This window comes from Gracilinanus agilis, chromosome 1 (genome assembly GCF_016433145.1).
Source record: "Gracilinanus agilis isolate LMUSP501 chromosome 1, AgileGrace, whole genome shotgun sequence".
Taxonomy (NCBI): Eukaryota; Metazoa; Chordata; class Mammalia; order Didelphimorphia; family Didelphidae; genus Gracilinanus; species Gracilinanus agilis.
The window spans coordinates 97,167,774-97,183,613 of NC_058130.1; the positions used below are offsets into that span (position 1 = coordinate 97,167,774).

The window sequence follows — 15,840 nt, forward strand, 5'->3', positions numbered from 1 at the left end:
CCCCCTTGCCCAACCTTACCACTCTTCCACCTAGGAGCCAATACACAGAAGTTAAGGGTTTAAAAAAAAAAAAAAAAAAAGCTTGTTTCCTCAGAGTAAAATGGAGATAACACAACTACCTACCTTTGAGGGTTGTATGGTACTGTTTTAAGTTACTTAAATGTGAGCTATGATAGTACCACTTTTTATTAGCATTAACCAGTTTTATGACTTCAGCCCTCTGTTGGCTTCATTAGTCAACTAAAAGACGTAAAAAAGATGGTTAAAGAAGTAAAATACTATGGTTTTATATTGCCTTAAACAAATCTTTCTTTGGCCAGGACAAACCATGATAAACCTCTGTGATTAAGATAAGTACTTTTTAGTTGGTGAGAGTTCAAATAAAGTTCTATCAGTAATCTAGCAAATATCACTTAAGTACCTAGATCAGAGACAAAAGAATTTTTAAAAGGGATTTTAAAATAAACCATTTCCTTAGCAGGCAAAGAAACCATTTTTACTCTTTTGGCCTAATTTTCCCTAAATGGAGGAAACCAAAAAAGCTGATCTTTTCCAGACTATAAAATGGAAAGAAGAAAATGTTGGTAACCAAGAAAACTCTCAAATTTTTTTTCATAGTGATGACTGAAATCGTATATTGAATTTTTACTTGAAAGTAAAGATTAGGATTTATATTACTAAAACTATTTTTTAAACCTGAATATGGAGTCCTATCCAATTATACATACTGGCTGAAGAAAGATATCTAAAGTCTTTCATTTGAATTCAGTGGAGTCCATGAGTCAACTATAATTCAATAATTTAAATATCTATTATATTCAAGGCACAGCATAGGCTCTGGAGATACAAAACAAGTAAGAAATAGAGTCTCCTTAAAGAGCTTAATTCTACTGGAGAAAATACATGTACATAATTAAATACTAAGTAATATCAGAATGTGAAGAGCCCGGAATAAGAAAGGTCTGACGCAGCAGAACTAAGCATCCAAAGAGTTGAGGAGGGAGTAAATTCTAGGCTTATGAAAGAGAGATGGAATTACTGTTTACATTAAACAAATAAACCAGTTTGCCTGGAATATAGAACACATGAGAAACATGGAATAAATCTGGAAAGGTATTAAGACTTGGGCCAGATTATGCAGAGCCTTAAATGCTAAACAAATTATCCTAGATTTTATCAGGGTGTTATTAGCAGATTTTTCAGAACAAAACAACCTTTGTGACATGGGAATCTTTTCCACATAATTTCTTCCAACTCAGTTTTTCTCCATGATTTCATAAATCTCCTACAGAAGATCTAGTCCAATAACTAAAGATCTTCCTCCATTTAAAAAATATTTTCCAAAACACAACATTCTGGCTGTTTACCTTGCCTAAACGATGCATCTGTATAAAAGATACATGCACATACACCAAATACCCATATAAATTCTTGTTATAACATGGATAATATACATTCCTTATCCACTTGGTTTTCTGAATATACATACATTATTTAGTGAATCACTTTTTGAATGTCCAAGAAACATTCTGGAGCTTAATGCTATAAATACAATATAATTAATATTTGTTATCTGGAAAAATTTGCCAGCTATCAGAAAACCTTCCATAATGGCTTTCTAGTGCATTCTCATTAGTTTTCATTAAGTCCCTCTTTTATGCCTAAGAAATCTTGAAGAAGGCAATCCCTGTTTCATTCATGTGGTTCACCATGAACTCTTATTAAGATCAACTGATGCAAAGGCAAGCATGTTAAAGCAGATCTGTAAAATAATGCTTTATCAAGACCACACAGAAGGGTTTTTTAGATTGTTTATAATTCTGAAAATAACTGAAGGTTTGGTTTGCTACACAAAATCTGCCCTTTTGTTTTCATTAAGGATAACTAAATGCACACAAAACCCATTCAACCAGAAAAAACTTTTATAAGAATCAAAAAGTTCTTTTTAGTGGTGAAAAAATTAACATTAAAATTCTTCAAATAAACCTGACTTAAAGATGATTTGTTATCCAAATACTTCATATCTTTTGTCTTAACTCTGGCAAACAAAGGTGAAATAAACCTATCTGGGGTATTTTCAGAATAATTTTTTAACTACAAATGAATCATTCCCTTAAAATATATAGTGTAAAGGAATACAACAATGTAAATGGAATAACTAAACACTGAAAACTGTTAATAATGATTAAACTCATCCAGAGAAGAGTTAAGAAAATATATTATCTTTCTTGTCTTGCACAAGTAGAAGACTTACACAGGTGGAGAACATTGCATCTACTGTCAGACCTAGCTAATGTGGGTTAAGTTTTGTTGAATTACTGACTTCAATTTTTTTTTAGATTTTTCATTAAAGTAATGGCTTGCTGGGGAGGGGAAGAGAACAATTTATATTCACACATTAAATTTATCTGTCTTGTGAATGTTTTTAAAAAAATATATATTTTTTTAAACCCTTAACTTCTGTGTATTGACTTATAGGTGGAAGAGTGGTAAGGGCAGGCAATGGGGGTCAAGTGACTTGCCCAGGGTCACACAGTTGGGAAGTATCTGAGGCCAGATTTGAACCTAGGACCTCCCGTCTCTAGGCCTGGCTCTCAATCCACTGAGCTACCCAGATGCCCCCTAAAAATATATTTTTAAGAACCTTTGTTGAAAAAAATTGATAAAACAATGTCTAAAACCATAAGTTGTATCAAATAAAACCTTATTTATTCAAAAACTATATGACTTTGTAATCCAACCGCAATACTGAGGTTTAAAATTAGGTTTTGTAGTAAAAAATATTAAAATTGCCTGCACTCATGCTCTGGAGTGGTTGAGGATTAACCCAGAAAAAACCTTGATGACAAGAGTAAACATATTTTTGATATAAAGAGAAATCATACAAGGATGATCATGAACCAACTATATTATATAATATACAAAACTAAAGAGAAAAATTCATACTGAACAAATTCAGTAATAATTATATCCCAATTCCAGTCATGGTTTAAATATAGTTGCTACCTATAAATAACTAGTCTTTTAAAAACATATGCTTGGGGCAGCTGGGTAGCTCAGTGGATTGAGAGCCAGGCCTAGAGATGGGAGGTCCTAGGTTCAAATTCGGCCTCAGATACTTCCCAGCTGTGTGACCCTGGGCAAGTCACTTGACCCCCATTGCCTGTCCTTACCACCCTTCCACCTATGAGTCAATGCACAGAAGTTAAGGGTTTAAAATAAAATATATATATATATATATATATATATATATAAAACAACAAAAAAAAACATATGCTTGTCTTTCCCCTAAAAAGTTACCTTAAAGATAAAATAATTTTCACTTCTGCAAAATTCAGAAAAAGCAAAACAATTCATATTTTAAAAGTTCAAACTAGAACTCACAGAATATATTCAAAACAGAAAGGTCCTCTTTTTGCTGAGTCTATTATTATTAGTCCCCTTTAAAAAATACACTTTATACTAAGTGAATTACATTTTTAGATCTTTGAGGTTATGAGCCACATAATTACATTATAATTATACAACAAATAACAAATGACCACATACTTGTATAGAACTTTAATATACTGAGTTGATATGTGGATAAAGTAGGCAGGGAAGAAACTGAGGCTCAGAAGACTGCCCAAGACACTAGATAGGGGATATTTAAGCCCATACCTTGGTCATCAGGCTAAGTCATCTACCTCATCTCCTCTGGAAAAAAATGCGACTCACTGTGACTCATATCCATCTTCTCTGTATCTAAACATATTATATATAGTGATAGGCACATTGCTGGTGCTTAAAACTTGTTGAATTAACATCAAAATCTTAGCCAACAAAAAGTTTAATGAATATTGCTTATTATTTTCCCATCAATAAAGCACAGGAAGAAAAACTGATGCCTTTAAAAGCAACTTTTAATTACCTCTCTTGACTCAAGGCAAATATAAGCCAGAAAAGTAACGTAGCTCAGGTTTAGTACATAGGGAGTAGAGTAGATTATATATGTCCAAGAATATCCACAGTAGGCAATCAAAACAGATTAGGAAAAAAAAAACTGCTTAACATTTCAGGGCCTAAGTGAGATGACCAGACATTCACTATCACCACTTCTCTTCCCTAGTATTTCAAATTAATAGTAATAATGAAGACACTAAAAAATTGTTGCATTCAAGGTCTTCTCTTACCCTAGATCTGAAATAAAGTAGGCATCCCATTTGCATTTACAATATCTTATTAGATGGTGAATTCTATGAAAACAATTACCATTAGCCATATGCAAGTATGTTTTTAAAGGGGAAGAGGAGAAAAAGACACATACAACATTCCAGGTCAATTATAGAAGATGAAAGGTAAAGAGAGGATGTCAAGCATATACCACCATTTTAGACAATCTTTGTTTATCTTTGAGGGCTTATAAGAATGTAATAGAATATTAACATGCTAAAGGAAATCATACAGACAAGCATGGGGAAGACATATAAACTGATACAAAGTAAAGAACCAGGAAAATCATATACACAATGATTAAAATAATTAAGTGGAAATAACTAAAACAAAGTAACTGAGAATGAAAGCTGTGAAATTATAATAACCAATGTTGTCCCCAAAAGAAGATAGAAAGCACATCCCCTCTTCTTTGTAGGGGAGAGAGACTACATTGAATATTGTATATCACTCTTTATAAGAGATGGTTCTCTGAAGGGACAGGGGGACAATTATGAGAAGTTGCAGGAGATCTATAAACAAGAGACATAATATATGAAATTTTAAGAAAATTGGCAGCTTTCAAATTTTCTACCTCTTTTCAGCAATCCTTAGTACTTTTGAAAAGAGTAACACGAAACAAGAGATTTGGCATTTTAATGTTGCCTGTGTGTTGCTGGAACAAAGTGAAACAAGTTCTTCATCAATAGTCTGAAGTTGACATTTAAAAATTTCTTCCAATTTTCAGATATTTCATTTTTGGGTATCTGACCCCAAAAGAAAAAAAGCTGCAGCAGCTGACATTGCACCTACAATTTTGATAAAACATTGAGAAAAGCAATAGCTTTGTATTCCAATAAACTATTATTTATGCAGGGCATCACTTTTTATAAGTGCTTCCCTTACCCCTTAAACCAGGGAGATAAAGCTAAACCCATAAACAGATAAGGAAACAAAAGATGTTAGTAGGTAAAGAGGCCTGAATGAACATTTTAATTTGTCTCAGTTTCCTCATCTGTAAAATTAACAGGAGAAGAAAATGGCAAACCACTCAGTACTTTTGCCAAGAAAACCCCTAAAAGGGGTCACAAAGAGTTGGACATGAATGACTGAAAATGACTAAACAACAAAGTGCCAGAAATTGTGCAGTCTTTCAATGATACACATAAATGGAGCTCAAGAAATTCACATTCTCAAGGGAGAGACAACATATATGGTAGTGGTTGTCAGGCAGTTAAGAAACATACTCAAGGGATATAGAAGTAAAACATGGGGGAGGGGGGAGGGGAAAGAGGGGGATGCCTGTCAGCTGCTAGAAAAGTAGCATTTTCTCCTTATCCCTCTTTCTAAGCCAGCTGTCTCTTTTGACAAGGACAAAATAAATTTCAACTTAAGTCTTAGCTAGAAACATTGAGGATTTAAACAGGGAAAAATGTTTGTCTTCCGTCTCAAATGCTGAGAGCAAGGGAGTGTAGCAGAGGGTATAGTTAAACAACAAATGGGTGAAATAAATGACTTTTTTTTTTTAACTATATAGCTGTTGCAGAGTTCTACTTCATTTAGTGTAGATAACCAAGAGCTCAAGTCTCAGTAATAGCTTTTTCTAAAACAGCAAGAGCAAATAAAAAACATAATTAGCAATAATGGATGCCTTAAGTGTAACCTTATAATAATGTTTAAATGATTTAAATTAAAAACCTGGTGCATTTGCCTCTAAGAGACATGAAAAGCAGCAGTTCAGCTAAAACACAGTCTCACAGTTTAATGGCATCAACATTTTTTCTTGACCAATATGTCAAGTTGGTGCATCAATAATATTCATGTATAAGGGCAGCTGGGTAGCTCAGTGGATTGAGAGCCAGGCCTAGAGACGGGAGGTCCTAGGTTCAAATCCGGCCTCAGACACTTCCCAGCTGTGTGACCCTGGGCAAGTCACTTGACCCCCATTGCCCACCCTTACCACTCTTCCACTTATAAGTCAATACACAGAAGTTAAGGGTTTAAAAAATTAAAAAAAAAATTAAAAAAAAAATATTCATATATGAGTTTTCCCTGATTTATTTCAAAGCAAGGAATAGAAAGGATGTCAGAGCTTTAAACTGGGCAGTTACTTGTCCAGGCAAGGTTAGTGAGTTAACTTTTATAAGACTTTAACAAAAGCAAAGGAATACTGCTGTTTAATGGAATTTGTACAGAGATGGCTTCCTACCCTCTATAAGAAGCCTTTCCAGGTACTTCAGTCCTATTAACTTCCCTCTGTAGATTATCTCCAATTTATCAAGTATACATATATAAATAGACATTACATATACCAGTGATGGGCAGACTTTTTAAAGAGGGGGGTCAAAGGAGAAAGGAAATGCTCATCTGTCAGTCTGTTTCTAAGGCAACTCTTTCGAAGTTTCATTATACTGTATCCTACTCATTGTATTCTTCAGATTAGGAATAATGTCACGCTGCAGGATAGAGCATTTCAGGGGCCATAGTTTGCCCATCACTGACATATACAGTTTGTACCCAGTTTGCATGTTTTCTTCCCCCTTAGACTGTGACATCCATGAAAGTAGGAACTGTCCTTTGCCTTTCCCTGTATCTCTAGTACTTAGTACAGTGCCTGGCACATAGCATATGCTTAATAAATGCTTTGTTGACTTGACTGGACAAAGGGAAAGAGCAGGAAGTCACATAAAAAGCCAAAGCTCTAGCTCCACTCTACCTATCCCTGAACCCCTGCCATCTTATGTTCCAGGATTCAGAGTACTTAAGATTTTTAAAGCTAGAAAAGAGTTCTAGAGTGTGACTCAATCTTCACTGGCTAAGCCCTTGTACTCTACCATTTAAATTAATCTATCAATTACCTGAATTCCTGTCTGCTCTTCACTGACCTCTCCAAAAGAATAACTAAGAGAAATGTTTTTAGCACTAACATGCTACAAAAGGTCCTAATCGATTTCTCTGATCTCCCCTTCATGTTACAAAGTCTTCTCATTAACCACCAATTGTTTTTACTGTTGTTGTTGATATGCGTCACCTTATAAATACAACACATCAAAAAGTTTCATTCTTTTTTAAACTCAAATCTGAATTACATAAATTTCAGTTGGTTCTAGTTTCCTTTTAGAGCTTTGTTCCACTACTTTGTTTCTAGATGACTGAACACAAAATATGGGGACCACACATTTGCAAAAACTGAGAACATCTATTAGATTAGATTAGGCTTTTAAAAATGAAGGGTTCACAATGACCCAGGACAATTCTGAGGGATCTATGGTAAAGAACGCTACCCACATCCAGAGGAAGGACTGCAGGAGAAGAAACATAAGAAAAACAACTGCTTGAACGCATGGGTCGGGGTGGACATGATTGAGGGTGTGGACTCGAAACTACCACACCAATGCAACTACCAACAATTTGGAAATAGGTCTTGATCAAGGACACATGACAAAACTAGTGGAAATGTGCATCGGCCATGGGTGAGGGGAGTGCGGGGGGTGACGGGGAAAGTAGGAGCATGAATCATGTAACCATGTTAAAAATGAATATTAATAAACGTTTTTAAAAAAAAGAAGGGTTCAATAATGTAGCTGAAAAAGGGAACTTCTTACACCATTTGATAAATTAGCTATAATAAATTATCTAAATCAGATATTAGAGTATTTTTTCATGCAGTTTTCTTTAAAGATTTTCTTCTATTAGCTCAACTACAAGATCAATTCCCAAGGCATGATCACCAGTCCCTTCAAATCTACAATAAAACCAGAAAACAATCTTTTTATTAAAACTCTCCATTTTACATAGGCAAGAACTTGCTCATTTAAGATCCAAGTACCTCCCAAGCTGCTAGTGAGATCCCTCTAAGGTTACACCTTCCACTTGTTTTTATCTTGTAATGTTCTAATTTATATATGTTGACCCCCTCCATGTAAGCTCCTTGTGGGGAGGAACTGTTTTGGGCTTTTCTTTTTATCCACAGGGCCTACAGAATAAGAACCTAAAACTGAGTGACCTCTTACTATGGGGGCCCTTTCTGTGGGGCCCCTCAGCACATAAATATCCTTGGACCTAAATAGAGGTAAAATCTACTAATGATAGCTATTACTGTTGTGGTACTTGTTTAAATTAAAAACAGGAAAAAATACTTAGTCAACTGTTATATATTCAAGTCTGTATAATACAACTATCAGTTTTTTTAGTACTTAAAAGATTGTACAAGAGTATTTGGTCCAAACAATTAACCAATGAGACAAATTGAATCGGAACTAAATGTTATCAGAATGGCTTTGTATTAAACTATTTAAAGAAAGCTTATAAATTTTTAATAGAAATAGCTAGATGGCACAGTGGATAAAGTCTTAGAGTCAGAAAGACAGGAATTCAAATCCTGCCTCAGATACTAGTTTCAATATCTTGGCCAAGTCACTTAACTTCTCTCGGGTTTAGTTTCCTCATCTCTAAAATAAGAGATAATAAATAGCACCTACCCTTAAAAGGTTTATGTAAAGACCAAATGAAATAACATGTAAAATCCATTGCAAACCTTAAAGTGCTTTATAAATACTAGTTATATGATAAAGCATTATTTGAAGATTTTTTCCCTACAAATTTCTTAATGAAAGAATTTATAAGAATATAGCAAAAAAAATTTTTTTTTAAACACCTACCTAGAAAAACTAAAGAAGGGGGCAGCTGGGTTGCTCAGTGGATTGAGAGCCAGGCCTAGAGACAGAGGTCCTAGGTTCAAATCTGGCCTCAGACACTTCCTAGCTGTGTGACCCTGGGTAAGTCACTTGACCCCCATTGCCTACCCTTACCACTCTTCAGCCTTGGAGCCAATACACAAGGTAAGGGTTTAAAATAACAAAACAAACAAACAAAAAGACCTAAAGAATCTTTAGAAAGATTAACAATGACAGATCCAATAAAAAAATTATATGGCGGGGTCCACAGCCAAGTGCCACCTTCTACCGACCAATTTCATTTTCCATGAGACCAATCAACATTAGCCTCTCTAATGAGGAAGGAGTTCTCAAAGAAAGATGCAAGTATAAAACAAAATAGGTTTTTTTAAGTTTCATTACTGCCTCTCCATCTGAATAGTAATATGATTGGGGGAATACCTTTCCATATTTTGAATGGATGTGGTTAAATATGTTCTCCAGGATATTCTAATCTTGTAAGTATTCAATGTCAGTAACATTACTCTCTTCAAAAGATCAGGACAGGAAAAAAAAAGTCAAGTATGTCCAAAGTTAACAGTATTTTACCTACCAAAATCCAACATGTGGCCAAATGAACACAAAATAAATTAACTTAAGCTTATTTAAGCTGAAAAAGAACAATGACCCAAAATGACCAACTTCATACTTCTACTAATATGGTAAATTAAATAAGTTCATCTTCAATCAATCCTAATAAAATAGTTTGACTTTAGACTGAAAAAAACTAAGTTTCTTACTCAACCCACAAGCATACATTAACTGCCTGAGAATACAAAGTCAAAAATAAAACAAAACCTCCTGTTGGAAGACCTTATACTCTAGACAAGAGAGTAAATAAGTATATTTGATTGTGGGGAAAGGTGTATTAGGAGAAGCTTCATATGGAAGATGGTCCTTGAATTGAGCCTTGAAGAAAACAAACTTATAAAGACTGACAAATAGGTAAGGAGGAGGACGCATGTATTCCTGGCATAGGGAACAGCCAAATGTTAAAGCATGGAGATAGGAGATGATGTTCCATGTACAAGGCCAGTTTGGTTAATCTGCACAATTCATAAAGGAAGTAATTTGTAATGAGGCTGGAAAGGTGGATTGAAGCAGGTTATGATGGGCTTTAAATGGCAAACGGGAGTTTATATTTCATTGTAAAAGAGGGAGCCAAATTCACCCTCCCCAAGAATAAAATTTCTAGGAACTGAAAAAAAATCATAAATTCTCTAAGTTTGTGTTTCAAATGTGATAAATTTAACCAAATTGAATAGTGGACATCATAATTATATTTTCTAGTTGGCAATTTTAAGAGGTTTACAGGATGCAACAAAGTTTAAGTTGATGATTTTCTAAGAAAACTACTTTTTCAATCATTACATTACATCCCTAAGCATGTTCTAGCAAAATTACTACTTTATCTACTCCATATATAAATACATAAAATCTCAAATGTAATGGACAAATACTCTACCATCCAAGTTTGTAATAAACTAAAATTGCAATCAATAGATTAAAAAAATCAGCTCTTAATGGAATATATGAGTACATGAACTAAGTGAGAGATGCATTGGCTGAACTGATCTCAAACAAGCCAACCCATCTTCAAGGATTTGAGATGTTTTGGAGGGGAGGGGTTTGGGTTTTTTTCCCCTCTGGAGTTGGGGAGGGGAGAAGAAAAGATGGTAGTCTTTGAAAATGAAAAGTTATCTCTGCTCAATGCTAGCACTTGTCATTCCTCAAAACCACTGGGACACAAATTCCTGCACTTTGATGATCTTTTCATTTAGGGGAAAGGAAAGGCGGATTCCTTAAATAAGAGGTTAGGGTAGAAAATATTAATAATGTCCACAAGAATTATTCACACATAGCCCAAGCATCCACCTGAACTTACAATGCATTAACTGGACTAAACACTGAAGTAATGATCAATCAAAAAAGATTTTACTGCAACAGACAGTAAGTGAATCTAAAAAATATACAAGAATTTCTGAGCCAGTGGCATGATAAATGCAACATCTTAGAAAATATTTTAAATCAGATAGGTTTGTGATCAAGCAACTTATCTCTTTGGACTTGTAAGAGAGTTTAGAATATGGCACCTTGCAACTCTGACATATAGGAGTCTATGAAATATAATAATTAATATACACTCAAGAAAACTCCATTATAAGTCAGCAGAAATTTTCTTTGCCCTGTAGAGGGTACCATAATTGGAGGAAGCAATCTTCCTTCATAGCATTAAATATAAATAATTCTCCTTTGGAGAGCATGGCTTGTTTTTAGTTTATATTTATCATAACAATCAGCTACATTTTAGAAACAACATTGAATAAGACCTGGGAACTTTTATGTTTTTTAAATATCTTGTATAATAATTAAGATTTTCTTTATGCATTATAAACATATGGATTATGATAGGTTGACCATCTTCTTTGCTTTTCCTGATGTAAAAGATAAATTTCAAGTGAGTGTAGCTTTTGACCTGAAACAAAATTACTGTTTCAGATGATTTTAAACAAGGGAAGTCTACAGCCTAATTTATTCAAGTGGACACAGAAAGTTCAGTCACCAAATGTTCTCCTAAATAAATAACTTTTGTGTGCTTCAGTTTCTCCTTTCTTGTAACAACTTCTTACAGGAATATTATTTACAAGGCAACATGACATTCTCTATCAATTTTGAGGTTTAAAAAAGGTACTTGTTTACAAAAGCTTCCTCCACTCCTTCCACCAAATCATACCTACGCTTCAATCAAGACCCCTGTTCAAATCTCACCTCTTCCATTAAGCTTTCCCTAACATCTTGGTTGGAAACTCTTCCCCTTAAATACTGAATGTTCTCTCCCTTAAATACAGTATGTCTTACTGTATGTATATGTATATATACATATACACACTAACACATGGTCTTATATATATGTGTGTATATGTGTGTGTGAAATATATACATATATAAATAAATTGGGTAAATGATGTATTTCCCACTGAAGTAAGTGCAAGCTCCTGGAAGGAAGGAAAAGTTCAGTTTTGTCTTCTTATCCTCAGAATGTAGCACCTCTCCTCCACAGTAGCTAATAAATGTTTGTTGATTTATTGCTATCTCAACTAGAAAATAAGTTCTTTAAAAGAAATGCCTTGAATCCCCAGTATATATACCATATACACAGCAAACACAATAATGTTCCTTGGCCCAAATGTTTTGAGGAGGCTATTAAGGGAAAGAGTAGCAGTACCAAAGGGACAGACATGAAGTTGGCTAAGGTCAAGTCTGCATTTCCCAGTTTTTCTGAACCCTCTGAAAAGTATACTCCCCTCAAAACACCATGCAGGTTCATGCTCAATGGCCCTTAATCCTGCTGGACCACCAACTGAAAAAGACACCACAAAATGTTTCCCCTCCAGCCTTAATAATTTGAATCCCAAATTTTTGCTTGAGTAAAACTAAGAAATACTTTCTACCAGACCACAGCTTAAGATTATATATTGCTATCTACATTGAAACCTGGCCAAATATGGCACAATAATGGGGTTCTGTGCTATCTTAAAAGTTCAGTAAATAAACATTTATTAAACACCTATACTGTGCCCAGTTAAACAAATCACACCAAAATTATTTAGGCTAAAGATGTTTCTGAGTATAATGAAGAAAATCTTTGTTGACATAATTTTCTTACATTGTTTAAATATCTAAGTGTGGATGTTTAAAGAGGGGCAGGACTAACATTTATTTTTTATTCTGAATTGGCCCACCAATATCCAATCAATTAACTAACATGTATTAAGCCTCAATGTTCTAGACACTCTACTAGATTTTAGAAATACAAATACAAAGAATGAAACAATCTCTACTCATAAGTGGCTTAAATTCTAACAGGGAAATATATATGCAGAATTTTTTTCAAGAGTAAATATAAATAAGCCCAAGGTAGTTAAGGATGGATGGATGACACTAGTAGTTGGGATATGTGTGGAAATTAAGAGACATGAAGGAAAGGAACAAGTCCATGAAAGAGGGTGGGGGGGAACAAAAAGAAAACAAGCATTTAAACTTATATTATGTGCCAGACATTGTGTTAAAAGTTTTACAAATATCTCATTTGATCTTCCCAACAATCCTGTGAGATAGGTGCCATTACCATTTTACAGATAAGGAAATTAAGGCAGAGGTTAAGTGATTTAAGAGGTTAAATGACAGAGCTTAAATCACACAGTAAGCATCTGAGGCCAAATTTGAAACCAAGTCTTCCTGCCTCAAGGCCTTTTGCTCTATCCCCTGTATCACCTAGCTGTCTAGCTAGTCAATCAAAACAAAGTCAGAGATTGGAGATGGAATGCTATAAGTAAGAAACAGAGAGAAGGCATGTGGCGAGAGAGCATCATCCATTTGGTGAGTTCCTTGAGAACAGTGGCACTGTTTTTACCTGTTATTGTATTCCCAGAGCTTATCAAGGAGCCCAAGATAGAAGATGCTTAATACATGTTCTTGAACTTTACTTAATAGTTAGCATGCATATAGTGTTTAATATTTGCAAATATGTAATGTTTGTACAAGTTATCTTGTTTGTTCCTCACAACAACTCTCTAAAGGGGAAGGGAAGATGTTAACTATCATTAAACACTTTTTAGTGATAAGAAAACAGACTGAGAGAAGTTAAGTAACTTACCCAGTCATAAGAGCCAGAACTTGAACTCAGGTCTTCCTGACTCCAAGTTCAGCACACAAACCACTAAGACAGCTGGAAAACTGAGTTTGGGTCACTGTGAAACACTTTAAAAGCTATTTAGTTTTTAGAGGAATTTATATTTTATTACTAGAGGCAATAGGGAGCCACTATGACATCAACGGATCTGTTCTCAGGAATGATGCCTTGGCATCATCTAACATTTATTTTCATTACCTGTTGTATTCACAGAGGCTGTAAGTTAAGTATTAGACAACTGGAGAAAAGATTGCAAGGAAGTTTCAAAAATAACCTCAATGGGGATTCTGTTGCCCCAAAGATGCAATACAAACTTAGCCTGGTAGTTAAAGGCTTCTAAGGTCTGGTTCCTTCTTACTTTTCCAATAGTTTCATATTACAACACCCACCCTTATATCCCTTCAAGTCCTAACCATGTCACTTAAATAGGCTTGCTAACTGTCCCATCCATTACATTCTATTCCATCTCCTGGTATCTCTGTACTTTTGTAGTCCATCTTTGGTATGCACTCCTTCCTAACCTTTTAAAAAGTCAGATTCAAAGCACTGATCAGGTGTAATATCCTACTTGAAGCTTTCCTGATTTCCCCCCAAATTCCCTTATAAGCACTCTTTCCCTTCTTAAAATTACTTTGAATTTACTTGAGTTCATTTTATCCCTCAAACTAGAATGTATGCTCCTTCCAAATCTATCTTTTTTGTCTATATTCCCTAGGCTCTCAGAGCTTCTCATTTTTGTATGTTGAAAAGTAACTAATAGCAAAAAAAAAAAAAAAAAAAGAAAGAAAGAAAGAAATCAAGTCAGTATAATAATCCTCAGTGATGTCTGAAACATTTTAATACTTTCAAAATGACTTGCATATAGAATTCTAAAGCTAGAACAGGAGCACAAAGCAGGCTTTTAAAAACAAAAAAAAACTAGTCAGTCCTAAAGACGGTCTGGGGAGACCAGTCTTCTGAAAAGGGAAAGGGTACACCTTGATCAGGTCAGTATTAAAGGGCACAGTGTAAAGATACAATTCGGGATAAAGCTATCTTTCAATTTTTTGACTATTGTTTAATATTCAACGGTGTGTCTCCCTTCTTTCAAGTTAAGAACAAAGTTCTCCCAAGAGAAATGTTAACAGGTGTATTTTCAGAAACAGACTGAAAAAGGAAGCCTGTAAATTTTCCCCAAATGCACTGTAATTCTACACTACGCTTCATTTCTCATAAGCAAAACAAACTTAGAAACATTTCATTATCAGGCCTGATGGTAAAAGATAAGTCTTCTGAAGAAATATGATTTAAAGAATTTAAGAAAAAAACTAACCATGGATGAGACATTGCCCAAGGACAGATATAGGGCATAGGTGAAAGTGGGAACCCCAACACAATTTACTAAGTGAAGTGGTTCCCGCAGGCAACTTTAGATGCCTTGGCTGAAGGAGCCGCCCTCCGGCCTCAGATTCAACCCGAGACCGGGGCTTTGCGGCCTAGCTCTTGCCTGCGTCTCTTTCTCCGACGCCGCCGGGGAGGAGAAGCCTGATGGGCAAGACACCTCAAAAGAGGCAGACAGAGGTGATCGGGGTGGAGGTAGAAGGAACGAAGGTGAGGAATAGAAGGAAGAGTCCTGACTGCTCTTCGCCCAGGGGCCCAGGTCGGGCTTCGGAGCCCGGTATTCAGCGCCCGCTCCCCCTCCCCCCACCTCACTCCTCTAACCTTCCCTGAGGCTTCCAACTGTTCCCGCACCGCCCCGCACGAGCTCCGGCGCGAGGCACCCGCGGCCCTGCCCTCCCTTTCCCCTCCCCCAGCCCCCTGCAGCGGCAAACCGCCGCGCGCACCTCCAACTGCTCGCGCCGCCACCTCTCCAGGGCCCTCCGTCCCAACTCATTTCCCTCACAGCCGGTTCGGCTAACGCCGTGATGCGCGACGCGCGACGCAGACCCCGTAGGCCCGTGGCTCTGCACCCCACCCTCTCCCACTCTCTCCCACTCCCCCGTGAGCGCGCTCGGCGGCCTCCCAGGCCCCGTTACTCTCACCGCCACCACACAGCCAGCTCCACTGAGAAGCGGGCCCGCGCCCCGCCGGCGCCCAGTCACGGAGAGCGCTCACTCCCCCCCCCCCCGCCCTCCGCCCTGGCCCCGAGTTGTCCGGCCCCGAGAAGGCCTCACCCGACCCTAGGCCTGGACGTACTGCTCCACTCCTCCCCACCCCCCTCCGCCGCCCGGTCCGCGTCTGAGGTGGATAACGGCGGCGGCG

At 36.4% G+C, this 15,840-nt stretch overlaps 1 protein-coding gene across 3 annotated transcripts in view; it reads right to left on the bottom strand.

Moving 5' to 3' along the window:
- SETD2 (SET domain containing 2, histone lysine methyltransferase) overlaps positions 1 to 15,669 on the bottom strand; it is a 138,564-nt gene extending 122,895 nt beyond the window's left edge. Inside the window, exon 1 of one of the 3 annotated variants that reach the window (XM_044682253.1) lies at positions 15,621 to 15,669. Coding sequence is in view for 1 of the 3 variants with exons in the window: in XM_044682189.1 (XP_044538124.1) it covers positions 15,423 to 15,472 (50 nt within the window). In the remaining 2 variants the exon portion in view is untranslated. Of the gene's footprint in view, positions 1 to 15,422; positions 15,514 to 15,620 lie in introns of those variants that run through there. The other 2 variants (XM_044682189.1, XM_044682329.1) reach the window with 2 other exon arrangements.
- Positions 15,670 to 15,840: the final 171 nt, after the last annotated feature.